Source organism: Anopheles gambiae, chromosome X (genome assembly GCF_943734735.2).
Source record: "Anopheles gambiae chromosome X, idAnoGambNW_F1_1, whole genome shotgun sequence".
NCBI classification, from domain to species: domain Eukaryota; kingdom Metazoa; phylum Arthropoda; class Insecta; order Diptera; family Culicidae; genus Anopheles; species Anopheles gambiae.
Genome location: NC_064600.1, coordinates 10,447,121 through 10,471,491, shown reverse-complemented (window position 1 = coordinate 10,471,491; position 24,371 = coordinate 10,447,121). Strand labels below are relative to the sequence as shown.

The 24,371-nt window shown below is 48.2% G+C and overlaps 1 protein-coding gene across 9 annotated transcripts in view; it reads right to left on the bottom strand.

The window, feature by feature from the left end:
- The window catches only part of LOC5666833 (homeotic protein female sterile), a 180,269-nt gene that overhangs the window by 102,940 nt on the left and 52,958 nt on the right, over nt 1-24,371 (bottom strand). For 6 of the 9 annotated variants that reach the window (XM_061658660.1, XM_061659211.1, XM_061658728.1 and 3 more), the window contains one exon: nt 1,166-1,326. In XM_061658660.1, coding sequence (XP_061514644.1) covers nt 1,166-1,306 — 141 coding nt within the window. In that variant the 5' untranslated portion in view covers nt 1,307-1,326. Of the gene's footprint in view, nt 1-1,165; nt 1,327-22,676; nt 22,771-24,371 lie in introns of all 9 variants that reach the window. The other 3 variants (XM_061658778.1, XM_061658918.1, XM_061658837.1) reach the window with 2 other exon arrangements.

Sequence of the window (24,371 nt, the reverse complement as noted above, 5' to 3'; positions counted from 1 at the left end):
TTTATGAAAATCTTTATAACATCTTCGACTCTGGTTTAAAATAAAAAAAAAACTGCTGAAACGCACAAACATTACAGCATACTATCTGCAACTCTGATCTACTATCAATTATGTTGCAGACTACCGTAGGGTCCTTCACCAGGGAGGTTCCGTGGTACAGTCGTCAACTCGAACGACTCAATAACATACCCGTCATGGGTTCAAGCCTAGAATGAAGCGTCCCCGCTGTAGCAAGGATTTTGACTATCCAGCTTGCGTGATAATGAATAAAGTTTCGAAAGCCTGTATATAGAGGCCGGGCATGTCCGCGTAGGAAGTTACGCCAAATAGATTAAGAATAAGGGTCTTCATAGTCTTCGGCGTTAGAATATTCCCAAAATCCTGTACAATCAATCCTATGAAATCTCAACAAAAAGCCAGCAGTACACAACTGTCATATCATGATCGTGTGCAGGTGATGTCCTATTTTTGGAGTACTTGGACACATCTTCTAAATCTGATCAAGATGAAATATCCTCGAAACTCCAAAATTAAGGAGATGTCCATGAGTTTCCATGGAGATGGTTTGTTTATGTTTTGTTATGAGTGTATCACTGAAGACTACAGACTTTCTTTAGATATCCGAACATGCAAGAAGAACAAAAGAACAATTGTGATTTGTTGTCCACCTCCCCTTCTGAATTAATATTTTTCCAGTTTCAAGCTAATACTCATGTAACACTCTAAAAATCAGAGCAAATATTTCTGAACATTTTGAAATTGGGAATACTAACATCTACTCTCAATGAAGTTGTAGACTGGTAGCGCTACTATATTCTTCAGCGTTAGAATATTCCCGAAATCCTGCAAAAATCTCAATAAACAGCCAACAATACACAACTGTACCTGGACATCTTCTAAATCTGATCAAGATGAAACAACCTCCAACTTCGGGATACTCCAAAATCCCGGAGATGTCCATAAAATTCCACGGGTTGTTTTAGTTCAGTTTTGAATGCTCTGGATGTCTTGTATTTTCGAGGACTCGGAACGAACTCGTCTGCCCTCAAACAAGAGCCTTACAATGCATCTCCTAACTCGATTACTTCACACAAATTCCTAAACCTAAATCTGAAAGTTCCCCCCCCCCCAAAAAAAAAAAAACAGTAACGCGTTTGCAACTTACCTTGTGGGCTCGGATGGAGGCGCCCTCTGAGCAAGCGAGTGTGACGTCCACCAGACTCTCGTCCTGGAGCAATTGGCTGAACACCCCGAGAAGGTTGGATTGATGATTGTTCCACCTCAAGCAGTAATGATCACTGCCCATGTCGGTGACAGCTTACGCTGCTGTTTGAGAGAGAGAGAGAGAGAGAGAGAGAGAGAGAGAGAGAGAGAGAGAGAGAGAGAGAGAGAGGGAGACAGAGAGAACAAAAAAAATTGGTTGAAATTAGTACCACCGCAGTAAAACAAGCAAGCAACTGTGCAAAGCATTTCTGAGTAGCATATAATAGGGAGTAGGGAGAAAAGCAAATTAGCAGATCACCACCCACGTCGTCGCTGCAGGGCGCGAAGAAGGTTGAGGCGAGGAGGGGAAACACACATACACACAAACAATACGTTAATTAAAAGTCGATACATAGAGCCGGGAGGGCCGGGCACTACCAGTAGCAGCATCAAAATCTCCATTCCCTTCGAACTGTGCCGCTTTTGTTTGTTGACTTAAAAATTAGCACATCCAGCCAGCTACCGCTCCTGTGCCGAAAAAGAGGACCAGGAACAGCATCCCAACTCCCCAGTCCCATCCAGCAGTCAATCAGTGGTGCATGTTTTGTGGCATCTTCCTTCCTTCCTTGCGGTCTTGCAACCAATATGCTAATTGCAGTAAATGCACTAAAGCCCCACAACAAAAGCAAAACCTGAGACCGAAAGGCGCCGCCGCCTCAGCTCATCAAGCGCTGGTATGTATCCTATCCTTCTCCTGTCCCTCCTATTCCCTTAATGCATTCGCTGCCCCGCATTCCGTGCGCTATTAATTGACCTACGCGCGACCCAAGCGCATCTCACACCCTTGATGAATCTTGACTGTTCTTTGCTCCAACTTCTTGATATGACGCGCGGTACACTATTGGACGCAAGGGGCATCGAAAAGGTGGATGATAATTTATGCAGTGTTTTCCATTTACACGTTTTCCTGCCATTGCTGGGAGATGATGCGAAGGTTCGTGTCTTGTTGGAAGTTGGAGGAGAGAAGAAAAAAACACACACACACACACTTAATTGACGATTGTCAAAATGGCGGGCACACACATGTCGATCGTTCGCGGATCGGTTGCTTCGCGCTTCTCCACCTTCAATTTCACCCCGAAGGCACTTCTGTTTCGCCAGCGACGAAGGTGGGACGACGGCATGCATTTCTTGTTCGCGAGGCGCGCGCACGAGGGGATGTCAAACCACAACCGACTCCCTCGGCGGCAGCATCTCCCAAACGGGTTCGATAGTTTCCACGGCTTCGCACCTTTCGTCGTCTTCGCTGCATGCGAGCCCTCCAACTACACGGCGGGGCCCCCGAAACCGTTGGAAACCTGACAGCGAACATGCGCTCGTGACAGCCGGTACAAACACACACTTCAAGTCCCCTGCCGGGTTTGCAGGCAGGAGATCTGCAGGCAGGAGATCTGCTCTGGACACCCACACACATCGGTTTCAACCCGATTCACCGCATCTTCCGCACCGCCGTCGGTGTTTCTCGTCACTCCAGTTTTCCTTCATTTCTGCGTTGAAATAGTGTTTTGAAGAGAGAGAGAGAGGGAGGAGGTAGGTCCTGCAAGCGGGTTGAACATTATTTGTTCGCTATCGGTGGCGTTCACCACACACCTCGGGTCTCCCGGCGAGTCGGCGGAATAGCCTCGCGGGATGCGTTGTACCTAGATCTCAAAAGAGGAGTACATGTGTGTGTGTGTATGTGATGGATCGATAAGCGGGCGTGAAAAGCGTGACCCCGCTTGACCGGTGCGCCGAGCGCAGCAGTTCACGAAATAGAGAAGATCCTCGAGATTGGAGATGCCCGCGCAAACCCTCCCCGACACCCGCCACCCGTGGAGGATGGATATTGGACCCAAAACCTGATATCTTCCTCCGCTCGGACACCAACACTGCGCACAACATTGCGCGACCAGTGCCACAGAGTACAGGAAGCTCGTGTAGCTGTCAGGTTTAGGTTTTGGAAAATGAGACCGCTGGAGCACGTGGGTCTCAAGTAACTTCTTCCATTCTTGACCATCAACACATACACACTCCATGCTCTGGTTAGACATACTTGCCACTGAAGCAAATGTACCTCTATACACCTACACACACCGGTGATCTGAATCGCTCTTTCGGATAACTTCACAGAACACCTCACGGAGAAGCGTCGCGCCGTGCCGAGATGTGCGCAACCAGTTGCTGTAATTGAGCGCTCTTATGCATGGTTCTGTATGTGTGTGTGTCTGTATATGTGAGGAGAGGTATCTACACAACAACAACAAAAGCGTAATGCAAACTCCCCGCGTCAAAGATTCCAGAGATTCTGGATTCTGGTGGTTCCTTTTTGCGCCTTTCGGCATCTTATAACTAGTGATGTGCTCTCTGGAGCACACCCACGACTCCTATTCTAATCCGACCGTTGTTAGTCCGGTTCCGACTCCGGCAGAATCAGAGTCACTGCTTTCCGCTCGGAGTCAGAATCGTCCGAAGTCGTCCGGTGTCATCAAAATCCTGATCACATAAGCATTACAACGGCCATCCCCGGCTAACTCCCGGCCACGACTCCAAGCGACTCCAGATGACACCGACTTCAAACGACTAAGACTCCAGACTTCTCCAGACGTACGTCCGGAAGACTCCGAACAACTCCGGATGACTACAGATGACTCCGAACAATTCCGGATGACTACAGATAACTCCGAACAACTCCAGATGACACCGACTTCAAACGACTAAGACTACAGACTTCTCCAGACGTACGTCCGGAAGACTCCGAACAACTCCGGATGAATTCAGGCGACTCTGGACGACTTCGGATAACTCCAACTCCGGACAACTCCAGGCAATTCTGGGCGGCTCCAGACGATTCCAAACGGCTCCGGATAACCTACATTCCGAAGTCAGTTCCGAAATGTTCAAAGTAGGATCGGTTACGACTCCAGATTTTCGCCAACGTTACCCATCACTAATCTTCGCCACCTTTAGGGACTTTATGTGTCTATGTGTGCGTGTGTCTATAAGCGATCAGAATCGAAATTGAAGACGTTACTACACACGCGCAAGCCCTTCCCCCACCTTGATCCCGCACAACACAAAAAGTGCAGATCGGACGCCTGGCGAAGTTATCTGCTGGAAGCGATCTCTCCCGCGCAACAGCAGCCGCCGTCGGGGATTGCATTGAAAAGACGGCAGAGTGCGGTGTGTTGCAGATGCGTTATCCGATCACGCGTTGAATTTCACTCAACGCCTTACTACAGCAACAACAAAAACACAACGCGCCTCACAAGACCCGGGACGGAAGGTGTCGACAGGCCAGTGCGCCCTCTCTTGAAAATAAACACAATGAGTGGGGGGTGGCGGCGCGGGGGTACAAGGTGTTGACAGGGCTTTGGGGAGTGGGTGGTTGGGGTGAGTCGCACAACTACGCACCACCCCCGCCCATTGCCCATTGGGAGCGATGCTGGATTTTGGAGTTCCTACTCCAAGATCTTCTCTGAAGTCCGACGAACCCAAACAAAGGTCGCAGCGCTACGTAGTTTCCAACATTCCAATGCATGTTAAGCCACTTGAAGGTGGGGGGTGGGGGGGTGGAGGGGAGTGGGGAATGAAATGCAACTAGTAGTTGTGCAAAACCACAACCACCACCACCATCACTCCTCCCCGCGAGCTTTCCCTAGGAATGTCGGATTTGAGCTCCAATGGAGATGGTTGTGATCTATGCGCTGATCATTTAAATCGCCATAAACAACCAGCGAGATAATGACAAAACTGTTTGGAGGACGTGGGAGGGAGGATGCAGAAGCACCCCCCCCCCCCCACCACCACCACTACCAGATATGCCCCCGCACACAACCGCAGTGCGCAGCCGAATGAGTAATGATACACACTAATTTAGTCGCAACATGAGTGAGCGCAGCATAAGGCGTTGCGCGATACAGTTTCCTCCCGCCCAGAAGCGTCCAGTGGCTGGTCGGGGCATAGGGGAGGTGGGTTGTGGGGAGAGGGGGGGAGGGGTCACACACACACGCGCGCACTCACTCGGCAGTAGTCGTCATCCGCCGTGAACGCATTTTAATTTGAGCACCCTCTCTCCCAGCAGGGTTGAGTGCGCGTTTTCTTTCAACCCCGCCGCCCGCCTTTTCTCCTCCTTAACAAACGTCCCCCAAAAAGCTCCTTCCAGCGACACGCGTTTGCCGCCCCCGCAGTGCATGCTTCAGAGCAACAAAACACACACCCGGAAAGCTGGCAAGAAAACTGTCGCAAACGTGTGCGCGCGCGCGCGCGGGCCTTTAATGACGGGCGCGCTGGGCGAATAAATATAAATTAAGTGCAAAGTCCCCCGCGCGTTTTCCCGTTGCTGCGGCGTGCGGGTCCTGATCGTTTCCGCTCTCGCATGCCCGGTGTGCGTGCGCCCGGGCAAATATAATTACACACCGGCGCGCGGTGCCGCTGTTTGCGGGGGCCTTCGGCGTGGCCCTAAGAGTGTGCCGGTAGCGCGCAGGCACTGCATTTTCTAAAACCTTTGCCCACAACGCCACGCTTAGAAGCAGTGCTGCACAGGGGAGAGGGGGGGGGGGGCGTCGTTGCGTAGCAAGGGAAGCGTGGTGCAATACAAAGCGCGATGGAGTAGAAACGAACGCGTTCGAGAAGGAAACAACAAATGTGGCGAGCTGTGTTTTTGCTTGATTTTTGGCAAAACCTTCCTTTTTGGTCGCTTTATAAAGACCAGCAGGCTAGGTAGAACTTAGCTGTTGCTACCCTTTTCTTGTGCACCCTTTCTGTAAGCTCCACGTCCATGTCCCATCATGTCGCACACACACGCAAGGGGCAGAGACTGAGGCTTTTATGCAAAGTCATTTCTACATTCCTTTTCTTTTTCTATCTGTTTTTTTTTTTTCATTTTCTCTTTCCATCTCTTTCTCTCTCTGTGTTGTGCGTTGTTTGCTCGTGTTTTTTTACGCACACATAAATGCACCCCCCGCGCAAGCAGCAAGCGTTTCTTTCGTTTTTTGTTTCAGCCCACGCACGCCGGCGGCCCTTACCCGTAATGTGATGCTGCTGCTGCTGGCGGCGGTTGGTTGCTGTGCTCAGCACCCCGCGCTCGGGGGCACTACCTGCACCCTCCCGTCCCGCCCTTCTCCGGAAGGGAGCGGAAATGCAAAAAAGAAATAAGATCTCAACGATTGCAGCAGCAGCAGCAGCAGCAGCAAACACCAACGGAGCAAACACGAAACAGTAAAAAAGCGTAAAACGCGAACTGCATGTGTCGGGCGGGGGTCGGGCGGGAGCAGCGGGGCGGGTTACTGTGGATCAGGTGACGGCGACAACATTTACGCAGTTTTCTCCCTTCTCGCCCACAACGGAGCAAAACAGGGGGATGGTAATAAGAGGGCAACGGTGGAGTGGGAAAAGATTCATTAATTATTTTATTTATCTTGCCTGCCCCTAACTGTGTGCTTAAGCATGAACACGCACACACACACACACACGCACACACATACGCATTTGGAACGGGCCGGAAGAGTAACGGCATTTGCGCGCGCGCGCGATGCTTCAAGGTAAACCCTTTGGTCACCAACACCACCCACCCTTCACTGTCTCTGCTCTGTATAAACTTTTTTTTTCTTGCTCCTGCGTGCTGCTGCGTCATTCGTTTGTTTACCACCCACCCCCCCCCCCCCCCCCCCCCCCTTTTGGGGGAGGCTCGCGCACTTTCTCTCTGCACAATCATGCGCAATCATGTGCCTCCTCCCACGCGTTGCCGCTTTCTCCCCCTCATTTTGCTTGCCTTTCAACGCTTTGTGATGTGTGTGTGGCATAGTAGAGTAAATTTAGTGTTTGCAAGCTATGTGCCCCTCAAAGTATGCAACGCGCTTAACGGAAGCGTCTTTTTAAAGCGCTCAATTGCTTTGAGCTATCGCAACGCTGCCAACGAAGAATTGTTGAGATTTTGTTGTAAACTTAAATTTGAATGCCCCCGAAATGTAGGCAATTTGCCTGTATTGAGTGTCATTGATTTTAAATAAAATAGTTCTTTTGCGTTCCTGCCTATTGCACCGTTCTTTACAACAACTGCTCTTTAAAGCCGCTTTTAAAACACCTCGCTTAAAACAGACGTATGTAAACAAAACCTTGAAACGTCAAAACACTGGGGCAATATGGGCCACAGCAGCAACGCTTTGGTAATGGTCATAGCCAGTGCTGCAAAATGTCACTGTCAATGTCATAAAAAAATCGGATTGAAACAAAATCCACATCAGCGTCACGTACTCAATTGTGATAATCAGAGGTGATACTCTATACGTCACGTACTCAATTGTGATAATCAGAGGTGATACTCAAAACGATTGTTTTGACCAATACATGCTTCATGACATTTTTGCGACCTTCGCTTTGTAACTCATTTTGTCATGACTTTTTTTACTGTGATCAGTTCTACAAAATGTCACTGTCATGAAAAATTCCAGCTGAAACAAAATCATGTCAGCGTCACGAGCTCTACTGTGATGATCAGCGGTGAGACTCTAACAGTTGGTGCGACCATGCTCGGTGACATTGTGGGCGACCAACTCTTGGTCAGTCGTGACATTTTCTGTCAGTGATCATCACGACAGTCATGGGAGAAATGCGATGTGTGCGAGTGGTTCCAACAAAACACAGACAACCAAAGCAGACAGAGCGAGAAAGAATGCACATTTTGTTGGTTTAGACCAACATATTCCAAGAATGTCGTGATTATCAGCAAACAGAAAATGTCGTGACCAAGTGAGTGACCAAGAGTTGGGTGCTAAACAAAATGTCATGTCATGAGGCTGTTTAAGTCTCATCACTGATCATCTCAATTGTGTACGTGAGCTGATTTGAGCTTCGTTTCAGTCATGAGTGTTGGTGACTGAAACAGTGACACAGTTGGCAGCACTGTTCAGAGCCGGGTTTCACTCAAAAACTTGCATGCCGTGTGCGGCATGTCATGAGGCACTTTCATTGAGTATCAGCCAGGAGCATCAAGCTACCACGGATATGGTCATTGTTTTCGTAGATGATCATCTCGTGATGCTCATTACATTTTGCAGCACTGGTTCCAGTTTTTTTGTTAGATTAGTAAACATATGCCTTCAATTGTTTCGTTTTCTTCAGACAAGTTGTATGGAATTACCATGTCTTTTAAAAATATATTATGTAGCTCTTCTACGCATCCTTGCGACTATTCTAAGGGGCAAACATTACGTCATTTTACTGTGAAATCTTAATCCATATTTTTCTTAGTTGTCGATAAAAAACTGCGTGCAAAATTTGCATAGTGTCCATAAAAAAATATTCCAATGAATGCATTTTGCGTATTTTTTTTTAATTTATCATTGCGGTGAAATAATGCTTAAACAAAAGGCGCTCTTTGTGCCCTGTTCTCCCCTACAGCCAAACAAAGCGGACGATGGCTAAATAAAAACAACAACAGCAAAATAAAGCCCACGATCCGTCAAGAAAGCGAATAACGACGGCGGTGGCATCCATGACCTACCCTACAAAGGGCCAAACCGGGCAGAAAAGAGCGTGAGCAACCTCCACCCCCCTACCCACCAGTACCACCTTGTGACGAACAGAAGGAGTGAAGAGGAAGAAGAAACGGCAAAAAAACGCCAAAAAGAACGACGCACGAACGCGCAGAATTCCATTCCCGCGGGTAATGAGCGTGAGTGCGAGCGTACGCGCGCGCGCGTTTGTGTCTTGTTCGCGGAATTATTTATATTAAGCGATCATGCAGCCACATAAACAAATCTCCTTTACCCCTCCTCTTCTTACTCGCGCCCCCCACTGCATCCTCGAAGGATGCCGCCGGTGGCACATTCCTTTTCTTACGCCAGCTTCCTTTTCGCATCGAGATTGCATTTAACCCTTGCGCGTTTTAAATAATCGAGCATTTTTATTATAAAAAAAAATATATATAAAATTCATTTGCATTCCCTACCGTTGCGAATATTTTGTTTGATTTTATAAAGTGAAAAATTTGTCCATATTTCAGAAAAATTTGGCAACGATTTGGATTCAGCAAGCCACGAACCCCCTTCCCGAAGGGTTCAAAACTTAGGAAACTCGTACTGTAGGCTAACGAAATACAAAAAAACAGGCCCCTTTTCCGCATTGAAACTGATCGAAAATCATGCAATTGGGGAGGGGGGGGGGGGGGGGGTCGGAGGGGTATGGCTGCTAGGACAGACGGGTCCACTCGCAAGCGGCTGCTGCGCGACAACGAATGGGCGCGCAATGAAACTGACAGAAAATCCCCATAATGCAATATAATAATAGCCGTAGTGATAATCTTGTAAATTACCGTTCTCCACCATCCCGAACCTCCTGCCCCTCCCGCTCCGCTTTGCACACGATCCGCGGTTGAGCGATCGGAGCTGCGCGCGCGGCCGTCGTTGTGGGCCGCACCACACAGCACACTCTTGGACAGGGACCGTAAAAGTTCGCCTAAAGTTACGCGCGGCACAAGATAGATAAAACACGCGGGCGGTACAGACACACACACACACACACGAGGATCAAGAAGGCAGTGAAGGAACGCGCGAAAGGCAGGCGAAAAAATGCTGCTGCTGACCGAAACACGAACGCAGCCAGGCCGCAACAGCAGCCGCAGCGGACAAGAAGTTTTGTGCCTGCCGAATGGCAGGAGGGAGACAAACACCAGGAAAAGAAACGCATCTCACACGCAAACCACCCCCCCGGTGAACAAGGGAGGAGCACAACGATACGGGACAAGGAGGAGGAGGAGTAGGAGGAATGCACTGACGCGCACACACGGCATAAGGCCGCGGTGGAAAAATTCGAAGTTTAGCCTACGCCGCCGTACGCAAATCAGACCTGAGAGTTCTATACCGATCGATTAGTGTGTGTGTGTGTGTGTGTGTGTGTGTGTGTGTGTGTGCTCTGGTGTGGAGAGTTGCCCTGGTGTGTCCCACCACTGCCACGGACGTAAAAAAAAGAAAGAAAGAAGGAAGCGTGTCCGTTCGCGATTAGGTGGTCAATAAATTTTTGCGCGTTATCTCCAAGCGCGAAAGGCACGCGTGCGCGCGGGCGCGCACGTTGTTGCAAACGGGGGAGCGGTCCTGCCGCGCCTGCAGGCAGCTCCCGCCCAAGAAAGAGCGGGTGTGTTGTGTGTTGCACACGGACCCGGCAGTGGATCGAAGGTGGACCAAACACCACGCAAAACCGATCAGGGAGAGAGAGAGAGAGAGAGGCCAGTTAAGTTTTTTTTAAAACTAAATAAATCTATACATTTAAGGGAAAATACAAGTACACCTATTTTAAAAGCAGCACGGAAACTCAATATTACATTTTAAATTGCACATGTTGAGTTCAAATATTAGATTTGACATGCTTTATTACGTTACGATGGATGCAAACAAGCAGTGCAACGGTCTCTACATGTTTTGTATATATTAGTGTTTTTGCTGCACAGTCTTGTGCTGGGCCCGTGGTACAGTCGTCAAGCCGAACAGACTAAGTACATGATGAACGTCATCAGTTCAAACCTCGTGGAAGCAGGATCGACTAACATTTTAAGAGGACACACAATTCGCTCGCAGAAAGCTTTGTTAATGTTAATCCACATTAATCTGATATTTCATTTCCATCATTTTAATTTTTAAACTGCTTCAACATGATTTTCAACACGACTCAAGCTGAATTGAGTTTGACAGTTCCATGTGATGTGTTGAAAATCATGTGTAAGAATTGAATCTTCATTATGAAGCAGATACACCATTTGACAGCTGTTGAAAATCATCTTGAAGGCGGTGAATAATTATGTGCACACATTCGAAAGTGACTTGGAAAACCCTGTATACATGATTTTCAACACATCACAAAGAACTGTCAAACTCAGTCCAGCTTGTGATGTGTTGGAAATCATACTGAAGAAATTAAACATTATGATAATGGAAATGAAATATCGCATTGATGTGAATTAACATGTTGCACGCGGTGAATAACAACGTTTACATTCTAAAGTGACTTGGAAAACGCTGTTAGAAGCAAATACACCATTTGACAGCTGTTGAAAAACATCTTGGGGACGGTGAATAGTTATGTGCACACATTCGAATGTGACTTGGAAAACCCTGTATATGTAGCGAGTCCTCAGGTAGGTTCAAAGTAGGAATTTTCATTATCATCCATTGTAGACGGTGTCTAATAAACAAGTCAATAGCATTTTAAGGACCTTTATAATCAACATAATTTCGAACTACCACAATTGCATATCGTCAAGGGGATGTGTCAGGACTCAAGTGTCAATTTCGATGATGTCCTTACCGATTTGTGTGATGGGGGTTTTGTGTATTACCCCCCTTAAATCAAGCAGAAAAGAGAGAGCGCGAGCAGTGAAGAATGGGGCAAAATGGGCACCCTTTATTGAAGCGTTATTGCACCGCAATTGGATAAATTCCAAAAATTCAAAATCTCTTTTTGGATTATTTTTATGAGTACTATGTAAATGTTGTACACCGTTTTGAAAAACGACTCATCGTGAAACAACAACCTTTATTTACCTTTTTTTTTTTAATTTATATTATTGCGTTAATTTGAGACTTTGGGGTGATTTGAATTCATAGATAAATGGCAGAGGCATAGAATAATGAAAGAATAATTGTGTTTCCAGAAGCAAAATTCACATGAATTTTCATTCAACTGCTTTAGCATGTCCATTGTGCCCTGCTTTCCCCAATTTTACGTGACAATTCTTTCCCTTCTCTCCGTGCGTCCCTGTTTCTTCCTCCTTTCCGTTCCCCCCCCCCCCCCCCCCCCCCAAATAAGGGCAAAACCGTGCGATACCGAGAGCTGACTAATTTTTATCCCTTGCCTCCTCGTTGCGTGCGTTTGCATACCCTTCGCTTCCGTCTCTAAATGTCCCAAAATCATGATCTACGGTGGCAGAAGAAAAATGGCAAAACAGCCACCACTCCTAGGTACGGTGGGGCAAGTGGCGGAGAGGATGGCGTTTCTCGCCGAGTGCGCACCTAATTTGCTGAAACTGTGAAACCGATGAGAAACGGTGTGCGTGCACAGCGTGAAAGAGAGAGCGAGAGCGAGAGAACGGAATTAACTGAAGGTCTGAAACCTACCCCGCATACACACCTACACACAATTTAGGCCTGGTGGGAAAAGGGGTAGGAGGAGAATATGCGGGGCAAACTGATGGAGGAAATCGATCAGGAAATGCACCCGAGTCGCGGCTAGTTCGTTAGGCAAGCCAGCAGCAGCAGCGACGATGGCGATGGCGACGACGCGGGGATGAAATTAATTTCGCAACTATATCTCGTTACTCGTTACCTCGTGCGCTGCTGGCCCGTTCCAACGGGGAAGGATGCTGCTGTGACCGCGCTGCACTAGAGCAAGAGCCATCTCGCGTCGCTCTGTGCACGGTACGACACACCGACCCCAGCCCAAGAAGGCCAAGCGTAGCAGCAGGGGAAAGGGGGGGGGGGGAAGAGGAGAAAAAAACAGCACCGCCTGGGCCGCTTCTCAAGAGAGGTGCGCGCGAGAAGTTGAAACGATCATTAATTTGATCACGCGTGCACGAAAACGATCAAGCGAGTGTGTGCGCCTATGTGTGAGCAGGCGGTTCCGCAGATTCGTGACCGAGGAACACAGGAAGGGCCGGTGGTAAGAATGTGTGTACGTATGCGTGTGTGTGCCTGATTGGAGTGTTCCGTAGGGGTCGGGGAAGGAAATCAGAGCATTAAAATAAGAAAATAAAGAGAGAAAAAACCCCGCGACAGCGTGAAGCAACAAGCGACGAACGGGGCCGAGAAGAAATGTACGATTTCACAACCAAATAATTCACCACCCGCACCACCCCCAATTGGCACACACACACATTCCACTTTGCAAAAGCGAGAAAATAACATAACTGAAACCGGAGCGAAGGAAAAGCTGGTGCGTTGTTGTTGTTGTTGCTGTTGCACAGAGTTGCACTAGAAACGAACCCTTCCCCCAACCGCCTTCGCCACAGGGATGGGGTGGGGTGGGTGGTAAGATATTTTAATACGGTTGGAATTAATTGTCCTTTACCCTTTCCCGCTCACACACACACACACAGGCGCGCGCACGATCGAGTGGGAACGTGCAAAAAACACCCTTCTAAGTACAAAAAAAACTAAACGATCGAAACAACATCGGGATTGCGCGGTAGAGGGCATGGGTAGGGGGCGCAGGAAATCTAATAGGATCCTTCCTTTACCTTCAACCCCCCCTTCAGGGGGATTGTGCCGGTGCCGGTCGTTGAAAGGGACGCACGCAATCACGCATGGGCTTTTTAGTGGTGTGCGCATTTATTAAACAAATGGTCACCATAAATAAGAGCTGCCGCCATTTCTCTCTTTCCCTCCATCCCCGGCTTCCTCTTTTTCTTTGCAGTGTGTAAAGGGAGACAGAGTGAGAAGTGAGAGAGAGAGAGAATGAGAGAGAAAAACAACGCTTAAGGATTTTAAATGCATTTTTACACGAGCAGAAACAAGTACCACAGAGCGACGGTAAAAATTCTCAAAGCAAAGTGTTTTGATTTTTGCTCTCTTTTAGAGCACACGAAAAAGCTTCCTTTCGCGAAAGTTTGCCACCGCACTATTTTGTTTATATGTTGGTTTTACTTCCCTACGATTGTCACAACCAAATAGAGTGGTGACAACGTTGTAGGTTACGGATCAAAAGAGTGTTAGTTCAATTCTTGACTTTTTTTTATGTTTATGAGCACATTTTTCTTGTTTTTTTTTTTTTAATTTAAATCAATAGTTTCTTGCTATAATTAGTACACATAAACTGTATTTAAGTAGCATCATTGAAAATGTAGCTTGTATAAAAAAAATAGTTTGACAGAATTATCAATATTACAAATACCTTTTATTTAAGGCATCGAAATGAGTTTGACATATTAACAAACTACCTTTGCAACGTTCTTAATGAATAATGAATAATTTGAATTAATAATTAAAAAAAATGAAAGGGCTCAACACAAGAAGAGCACAAAAACTTAATATAAAACTTAATTTCATGATATTGAATGAAAAGTTGAAACACGAAACTTTTCATTGAAATATATCAAGGGTAGTTTTTTTTTATTTTAAACGTACACAACCACACTACAATTATTATGGGCAGCATATGTCTACCACCTTGTTTGAAAATAAGTTCTAAATCATATTCCGCGGAGATGTCAGTTTCGAGGTTCGATTTGAAGCCGGGCCCCCGTTGCACGCGCTGCACACGCGCCTTTATCGATGGAACCATTCGGGCCAGTGGATACACCGCACGCTTGAAGCAATACAGGTTCGGTGCACTTTGAACATTTACAGTATGATCGATTTATCATGCAACAGTAATACAATCACATTGTATTCGCCATCCGAATATAGATAAATCGCTCAATGGTAATAAATAGAGTTACTGGATTAATTCCTATGCTCTACTCGCACTGGCAACACACCACACCATGATGACCGCGTGCATAATCGGTACCACACACACACACACATCACACATCACACGCAAGCTTTTCAGAAGGTGTTTTTTGTTGCATTATGGTGTTGTTCGCAGCACGCCCTGATGAAGCAATTTTTCCAACAATTTTTCGCGCACACTTCCGCCTCTCCAATGCAGTGGTCACGCGGAGGGAGGACGATGATGCTTGATGGTGTGGTGGTAGCAACAAAATCCAATCATCTCATCAATCTACGCACCACCCCCATTTCCCGCCAAAGTGCTGCGCCGCAGGCTTTTATCTAATCTCGCTGCTGCCTACGCTGCGGAGACTCCTCCTTGGTGCGAACGCGTACCCTTGCCAGTTTTTCTGCATAAATGCAGCAGCAGCGGTCCTTCACTTGAAAATGCAACGCAACGAAACGGAGTGGAGGAAATAAAAATAGCCGCGACCTGCCAACAGCAGCAGCAGCCGAACGGTGGGTCTTAGAAGTTGGTTGGGTGTAATCTTTAATCTCACCTCGCTAGTGGTCCCTCGCCTGCACGCTCAAATTCCACCTAATCCTTCCGACGACCCGGGGGAGGGGTGAAGGGTGCCGTCTCTCGCTTGCGAGATCTTAATAGACCTTCCTGAAGTAGCGCTCTCCGTGCTGCAAGCATCGGAGATCGGAGCGCGATGATCTTAAACGACATTTCAACGGCTACGGTGGGGCTCGTTTTTTTCCTCTCCGCCTGCTAGCATTACCGACCGACGAAGGCCAATATCTACCGCACTGGATCGGGAAGGTCGACTGCAACAACAGCACACCACCGTGTGCCTCTCTTCACTGCCCATTAACAATCCCAATCCAACGGGAATAGAGCGTGCCCCTTTTTTCGCTGTGCAAGATCTTTCAACATACTTTATAAATTAGCTTCATTTCTCGGACGCGGGGGCGTCCGAAGCTTTTTATCACACACAGATACGCACACACACACACACACCCACGCGTGCAGCTTCTTTGCGCACAGGGCTCTCGGCTCGTTCATCCTCTGAACGGGCGCGCAAATGCGAAGTGATATCAATCGAGCAGCACTCCCCGCCACCGGGATGTTGTTGCGGGATGCGTGCAGGCTTTTCCATGGTGTGGGTGGGGGGACGGGGGCAGGAGGGCACACTTTCCCACAATTCGAACCCGTGTGTGTGTGTGTGTGTGCGCGCGCGCACTTACTCACGCCACTCGGTGTCTCGTAGCGAATCGCGCGCCCGCACAGTAAATTAGCTTAAATTACACACCGTCAGCATTCAAGAGCCGTGGCCAAGTCAGGATTCATCGACACGCGCTCTTCCACTGTCCTTTCTTTTCTCCACCAGCCTGGATCTTGGTCGATTGCCCACAGCCCATCTTCTGCAAGCTTTCGGCATCTTCAAGGCAACACCAAGGCGCGCGCGCGCGCGCGCACGCTCACGCTTACGATTAATGATCGAAGGTATCAACCTTGCGGGGCGGATGGGAAGGAGAAGATGTGTCCCATCTTCTCCCATTCTTCAGCAGCCAGAGGAATTTCCTTCCCTTTGCGCAATAGCGCATAAAACAGCGATGAGAAGAAGGGTCCCTTCTGCGCACTAGAATGTCAAACGGTGTTGAAGGGATAAACGCGCCCGCGCGAATGGCACCACACCGTAACGCTTCGCCAGGACAGGGGGGGGGGGGCTAATGATACGGCATACACCCACCACCAACCACCCCCCTTCGAGAGCCCCAACAATGTGTACGGGCGGTGGTGATGGTGGAACTCCGAAGCCGAAACCCCAAGACCCAAGGTTCGCTAGCAAACGGCACTGCGCGAAGAGAGAGAGCGCGCGTATTCCATTTGCAGATCATTAGAATTGTGTCCAAGCCTGGCCCTGTTATCTTCGTCGTGCTGTGTGCTCTCCCCTCCCCTCTTCCCTCCTCACCGCCTCCAAGATTGAGTGCACCGACCGAAGATGGATGGGAATGTGTCAGCCGGTTAATATTCAACGCGGTACGGATGGACAGCTCCTTCGGGGCGGGAAGAAACGATAAATCCAAGAGTCATCCAAAAGAAGCGGCACAGTACGCAGATCAATTAGCCCGCTTCCGCAAAACGAGTGTGTGTGTGTGTGTGAATGATTCCCTCTCAAGAGGATGGAGAGGGTGGAGGACACAGGGGATCTAAATTAGCACCAAATGACACCTCCGTGGTCGCACGTACCAGCAGCGAGTGTCTCCCCCTTTTTTGCTCCAACACGGTGGTCTCAATGTCTCAAAAAGAGAAAAGAGTTCACTTGCTGGAAGGGACGGCCCGGGGAGATAATTGATGTGCACCGCAACCTGCTCTCGTTCGACCACTTGCGCTCGCACACCACCTGCCCCACTCACGGGCGAGCTAATGCATCATTAGCTCACCTGCACAACAATCGACACCCGTGGCGCCAAACCCTTCGGGCGAGGACGAGCTTGTGGACGAGCCACTGAGAAAAAGGGCAATGCGAAACAGGGGAAATCTTCACACTCAACCCTCCTGCCGTATGCTTTCTATCCACCGAAGCGCCCCCGTGGATGCCGGTGGATGCATGCGATGCAACAAATGCATCGAATCGAACCCAGCATCATCAGTTCGCATGAGTCAGCGTGAATAATCTCGAGGGCAACAACGTTGCGGTTTCCCGCGCCTTGTTCCTAGGGGTGCAGAGCACGACAGGCATTGGGAGAGCGGAGCTGTTGGTAGCTGACATCACACGCCACAACAACGGCGGCTCCTGAGCTGCTGCTCAAAACACACCTCTCCCGCACTCTCGGCCTGCATGCAGCACACACAGCGGGAGGATTTCGTCGGCTCAGCAACTGATCGCGGGTACTCTCTTCTGAGAAGCGTCGGCAGGACGTGACACAGGGCCTCTGCCTTTGCAGGGGTTGCAGTTTCATCGGCAAAAAGAACAAAATAACAAGAGAATGAACATAACGAACGCATCCAAAACGAAGCAAGCAGGGCTAACATTATTTACACCACAGAGCGAAGCGTTTTTACGACAAGAAAATTGGCCGAAGCACGAACTTTAAACAAACTAAGGGTGCGTGTGTGTGTGTGTGCTCTGGGATGGAAGCTGTGGGTGACATACATCAGCAGACGTGTTCTTCGTTTGATACACCCAAACGGACATACGCTGGGCGTGTAAGGGTAGGGAGAGAGGAAAGGGGAGCCCAACCAGCCGGCCATACGATCTCGCCATTCCTTCTCGAATGCGTTGTTTACGTGATCTGAAGCTTGCGTCGCGGACAAAACAAAGCGCACACACACAAATGCTAGAGCTGCTGCTGCTGACGTCGTTTCGTTTGCGCTGAGCTTGCAGGCTTACGCTGCTCTCGATTCAGATCAGATTGTGAAGCTGTACGCCTGGCTGGAAAGCGTAAGCGAAGATGTTACTTGCGCGCTCTCCTAGTGATAGACACCTTGGGGTGCTTTTTTTCTTTGTCGGTCTTATAGCCTTATGAGATTCGGGGAGAAATAGGCTGCGAACTGAGGCAGAACAGCAATCGAAGGTGATGAAATACTGGCAGAAAAGCTTGGTGGAGATCATTGCATACTTTTAGACGCTCCCCAGAATATCCTAATCTACACCGCAGCTAGTTCACTAGATTCTGTGAATGTCCTACTGAGCTCTGAGAATGTCTTTTAAACTCTGCGCGTATCCTAAGGGACTCTGCGAAAGTAGCATGACATGCTTGAAATAGCCCAATACATACATGAAATATTGAAAAACATTCTACGAATATCTCAAGACACTCTCCAAATTTCCCAATGTATTATGCGAATATACCAGTGCACTGAGCCTGTATTCCATAGCACTCAGTGAGTATCCCAATGTACTCTACGAATATCCCAAATCACTCAGTATACACTCTGTATGTGTTCCACGACGCTCAGCCAATATCCCAATGTACTCTGCAAATATCCCAATGCACTCTACGAATATCCCGATACACACTCTAGGTGTATTCCAAGACACTCAGTTAATATTCCTATGTATTCTACGAATATCCCAAAGCGTTCCTATAATAACCCAGTACACACTCTGCGTGTATTCCAAAACGCTCAGCAAACATCCCAATGTACTCTGCTAATGTGCTCTGCTAATATCATAATGTGCTCTGCTAATATCCCAACGCACTCTGCGAATATCCCCCAATGTGGTGTTACCCAAGACATTAAGCAAATATCTCAATACACACTCTGGGTGTATTCCAAAACACTCAACGAATATCCAAATGTACTCTGCGAATGTCCCAATGAACTCTGTGAATATCCCTAGACGTTTTGGGAATAACCCAGTACACACTCTGCGTGTATTCTGGATGCACTCTGCGAATATTCCAGTACATACTCTAGGTCTATTCCAAGACACATAGCGATTATTCTAATGTGCTCGGGGAATATCCCAATGTACTCTACGAATATCCCAATGTACTCTGCGAATATCCCAATGTACTTTGCGAATATCCCAATGTACTCTGCGAATATCCCAATGTACTCTGCGAATATCCCAATGAACTCTGCGAATATCCTAATGTACTCTTCGAATATCCCAAGTCACGCTGCGAATATCCCAAGACGCTCGGGGAATAACCCAAGACATTCTGCGAAATTCCTTAAACATACTCTGTGTGAATATCCCAATGCTAGTTCCTAACACATAATGTGAATATCCCAATGCACCTCTCCTCTTCAAACGTGCAATCCCAATGCTATCCCACCCCCTTGTGGTCGAAGCGCCCAGAATGGAACGACCCAGAGTAAAGGGCAAAAGGTCGTAACGCGCGAACGCAAACGGTGGCCAGCGCTGAACCCGATCCAACTGCGTCGTTTTCCTCGTAGATGCCATCACATCAGGAGGGCAGACGTTAGAGAGGTTGTTACACCCCGCCCAACAACTTGCCAGCAATAAAGGTAGCGAGAGCAAAAAAAAAAACAGAACACTCAAACAAACGGGACGCTTAAATATAGGTCCACGTGCGGGACGGATGTGTGCGCACAACTATTCCTTTGAGTATTTTTTTTTTTACATGCCAAATTTTACACAGGCCCGGAGCGCACCCAACAACAACAAAAACAGCACAGAAAAGAAAAAGGAAAGTCAGCGAACTGTTGCCAACAAGGGCCCAACCCCACAAAGGGTACGCGCATCCCCGTCCCGGTACAGGCTCAAAATAATGGGAGACTTACCTTCCTCCCCCCCCCCCCCACCAAGCGGGCAGCTCTACGCGAATGTTCGGCTTCAGTTTTTCGGTGCGGTACTGGGGGGCATGTCGCTAAGCGTGGACGAAGAACATTTTCCTTGCACGACGACAACGACGACGCCGCGACACACTCTCGCGTCTCCTTCGCTTTTTAGTGACTACATGTCCTATTTTTGTGCAAAGTTCGCTTTCGCTTTGTTGAAAGGTTTGGTTGTTATTGTTGTTGTTGCTTTCCCTACGACGCCCCCCCCCCCCCACCCCCACAACATCCCTTTGAGATGTGTTTGAGGTGGATGTAATGGTGGAGGAGTGTCACTCTCACTCATTTGCAATTTGTAGGGTGATTTTAATGATTTCCTTTTCACTCTTTTTCTCTCTCTCTCTCTCTCTCTCTCTCTCTCTCTCTCTCTCTCTCTCTCTCTCTCTCTCTCTCTCTCTCTCTCTCTCTCTCTCTCTCTTCCGCTCTGCGCGCTCACGCGCCCCAAGCGTGCACACTTTAAGCTCGCACTAATCCTCCTGCTGCCTTCTCCACTCTCTCAAACGCTGAACCTGCCACCACTACCCCGGCACTTGCCAGCAGTAATAGCAGAGGAAATAAAATTAGACGCAAAAGAAACCCCCCGTCCATCCCACCCAAAGTCCGGGTAAAAACCTTTCCGTTTCCTTTTCCCTGTATCTCGCTTCTCGCAAAATAGGACTGTGCAGGCACACACGCATACACACAAACACACACATCATCATCTCAACGCCCTAGACCGAAGGCCACTTGTCCAACTGCCAAGTTCGGCTCGCAAAATCTTTTCGGTGGCAATTTGCACGGCGGAGCACACAGAAAACAGCAGAACACACACACACACACACACACACACACACACACACACACACACACACACACCGAGAAACCCAAAACCCAGACTTTGGTGCCAACAGCGGCGTGGGTACTACGAGAGGGAAGAAGGTGGGTTTAATGTTATATTAAACTACCCCCGGGGCACGGCAAATGCGTTTTCGATGCGCAATCACAAGAACACTTTCTACTTTCTACTTTGCTCGTTGTGTGCAATTTTACGACTGTTAAGAGAAAACTGTTTTACCAATTAAAGGCAAAGAGAAAGTCAATCTAACAGCACTTTAAAAAAAAACAATAAATCGATGTTACGATGCGTTACAACATCATCTGGAGAGCGTTAATTCTTCAATTTGTCGTAACACGTCCTAACGCTTTCGAGACTTATTCAGCATCATAGCGGCAGGACACAGTCAGCCGTTTGCTAATCGGGAGGACGGTCCATGCTAGGGCCTGAACCCCTCCGTTAAGCCGTTCGGGCTTACGACTGTACCGAAACCGACGGGACCGCCCGTGAATGGAAAAGCATAAATCGATTGTAACGTCTTCGTCCTTCCACACTTTGGAAGATGAAAGACTTCTCAAGCAACGTGGCTGGCACTCCAAAAGGCAACCTCATCGCACCACCACTACCCCCACACACACACCCACGCACAAGTGTAATTGTTTTCCTGAGCGTCATCCTTGCACCACTGGCCGCCCTTTCCTTTCCGCATTCTGTCTGCACACAGTGACATACATCTCTGCTCCCCGCTTGCCTACTCGACCCACTTTTTGTCCACACACACACACACACACATAATTCGAGAGATATCGATCGAGACAAACAAAAGCCCGCCGCCAACATTAGTATCGGGGCCAAAGCGTATCCCTTTTCCTTTCCATGCCATACCCACTCAAACACACACCATAATGGCAGCAGGATAGCAGTAGTGGTAGTGGAAATGACGGGTGTCAAACATTCAATTCATCCTCCCCTCCCCCTCTCCCTCCCCCGCTACACCTGTCGTCTTCATTGTATAATCAGGCTAATAAATGCATTCGGGTGCAAATATGCAATCGAATCGAACGCTTTCTCTTTCTCTCTGCTCTCTCTTTCTATCTCTCTCTCTATCTATCTATCTCTCTCTCTTTCTTTCTTTCTCTCTTTTCCTGTGAATCTGAACCATTAGGAGAGAGAGAAAGAGAGAGAGAGAGGGCAACAGAAAGCAACAAACGGATCATATCGTTGCATAATGTGTTTTGGCTCCCGGCCCATGCAGCAGCGGAAGAATATTTATGTCGCTGCGTTTTGGGGCCGAGGAGGAAAATTGACGGGAAAAGTGCAGCCCTCAGCTATTGAGAGAGAGAGAGAGAGAAAAGGGGAGAAAAAGCGAAAGGGTCAAAGCGGTTGCATATTTGAGCTGGTGGTGCGCGCTTTGGCCATCAACCTAAATCGTTGATTTGGTGTCTGTGTGTATCGGGAATCGTATCGAGGTGTGTTGCCGGCGGCATCCTCGCGGCAGGAGAGGATCGATAACTGGAGCAGTAGGTTAAACGCGTCAATTACGGGCTTTTGGTCGATAAATTGGGATACAAAAAAAAACAAAAAAAAGCAGAGATTCTTTCATTGAAAATTTAACCCCTTTAAGCACAGAGAGCACTCCTCCGTCGGGGTGAAATGCATCCTTGTTAGAAAGGTTTTGTAAATCCATTTGCACATGAATGGAAACGCAAATAACGTAACAGAATAGATTTTTTTAAAAATAACAGATGGTTTGCTTGTTTCCTCCCGTACGGAATTGACTTTCGTTCCGATTGTGTTGTTGTTGTGTTGTGTGTGTTGTACTGTGTTGAATTGACAGATTAGAATCGTCTTCTTCTTCGTCGCACTACGCAGCGAAAATACTTACAAAACTGACCATAAAAAAGGGACGGTACTCAACACAGCATCATCTCGATGGAGCCGCCTGGCCCCTGTTGCAATCAGAAAGCGAGTGTACGTACCTGCAAAAAAGAAACAGAAAAATATATAAATAAATTAAAATGAAATTAAAATTAAAATTAATAACACCAAATAACACTCGTTACAGCGACTACAGAAATGGAACAAGATGAGTTCTGTTTTTTTTTTTTTTTTTTAATGCTTCGGCCGCTACTCCAACGCTCGCTAGAGATGAGCACACGTTCTCCGCGCGGCACGGTAATACCCCCATATCACCTTGAGATTGAGTGAGTGGGCTCCCCCCTAGTAGGAGCATGCAGCCAAGCAAGCAGGCAAAAAAAATCCGTTTCAGCAAACCATAAACGAGATAATAAAAAAACGACCTCGACCACAACGTGTGTGTGTGTGTGTGGCGAGAGATGCGTGCTGAGTGCATGGTGAATGTAGACACACGCGCACGTAAAAGGGACTATTCGCCCAGCGGTGGTGTGATGGTGGGTAGCAAGCGAAGGGCACTCGAGAGGGCGCGAAAATGCAGCGCAAGCGTTTCCCGCCTGAGCCCGTGTGTGTGTGTATGTTGATGATGATGATGATGATGATCACGGAGCGCGCGGAGATTGATGACAAGATTAGCAGAGCGCAGCCAGCAGCCGAAGGGGCCCCGTAACAACGGCCGATGTTGATCGATGATAAGAGAGTGAAGTGCGCGACCACCACACTCCACGACAAACACACGGGTTCGCGGCGCTTTCGCTTTGCACATTATTTTCCCCGTACAAATATATGAAAAGAAGCTCCAAATAAACGCTTTCTTCTGCTGGAGAAAGAATCAACAAAAAAGCCATGTTTCACAGTGAAATGAAACCTGTTCCTGTTTTTTTTGTGTCGCCCTATAACCTAACGCTATATTTCTATCAGCGCCACAGCATCACCTCAATGACTCAAGTAACACTAACAATATCGCTTCCTTTGCCAGCGTGCATGATGTTGCGCACCCGGACGGCAGATAGAGCGCGGTGTGATGTTGCGTAAAGATGATGGTTGGAATTGACAATTAGATGCTTCATCCCTTGAGCAACACCTGACCCCCTCCACACCGCGGCAGAACTTGTGCACACGCTGCAGTGACAATTGTAGTGGGGAGGTGGGGAGGTCCGACAGCTACACACGCATACCCATATGGCACACAGAGTGAAGGGGGGAGGCGGATCGTGACCAATGCAACCTTGGTAGAATGAAGATTAGTGATGGGTAAAGGTGGCAAACGTCCCGGTGTTGACTCGAAACTGACTGCGCAAATTTCGAAAGCCGACTCTGGACGTTAGGACCAGCACTATCCGCTGCCGTTCGGATTCGTCTGGAGCCGTCCGGAATCACCTGGAGTTGTCCGGAGCCATCCGGAGTCATCCGGAATCTTCCGGAGTTTTGCGGAGTCAACCGGAGTCTTCCAGAGTGATCCTGAATCATCCGGAGTTTTTCGAAGTCATCCGGAGTCATCCCAAGACTGTGTTGTCTAGAGTCGTCCGGTGACGGAGTCATCTTGAATCTTACAGAGTCATCCGGAGTCTCCTAAAATCCTCTGGTATCGTGCGGAATCGATCGTAGTCGTTCGGAGTCATTCTGCGCAGTCTAGAGTTGTCCACAATCATCCGGAGTCGCCCGA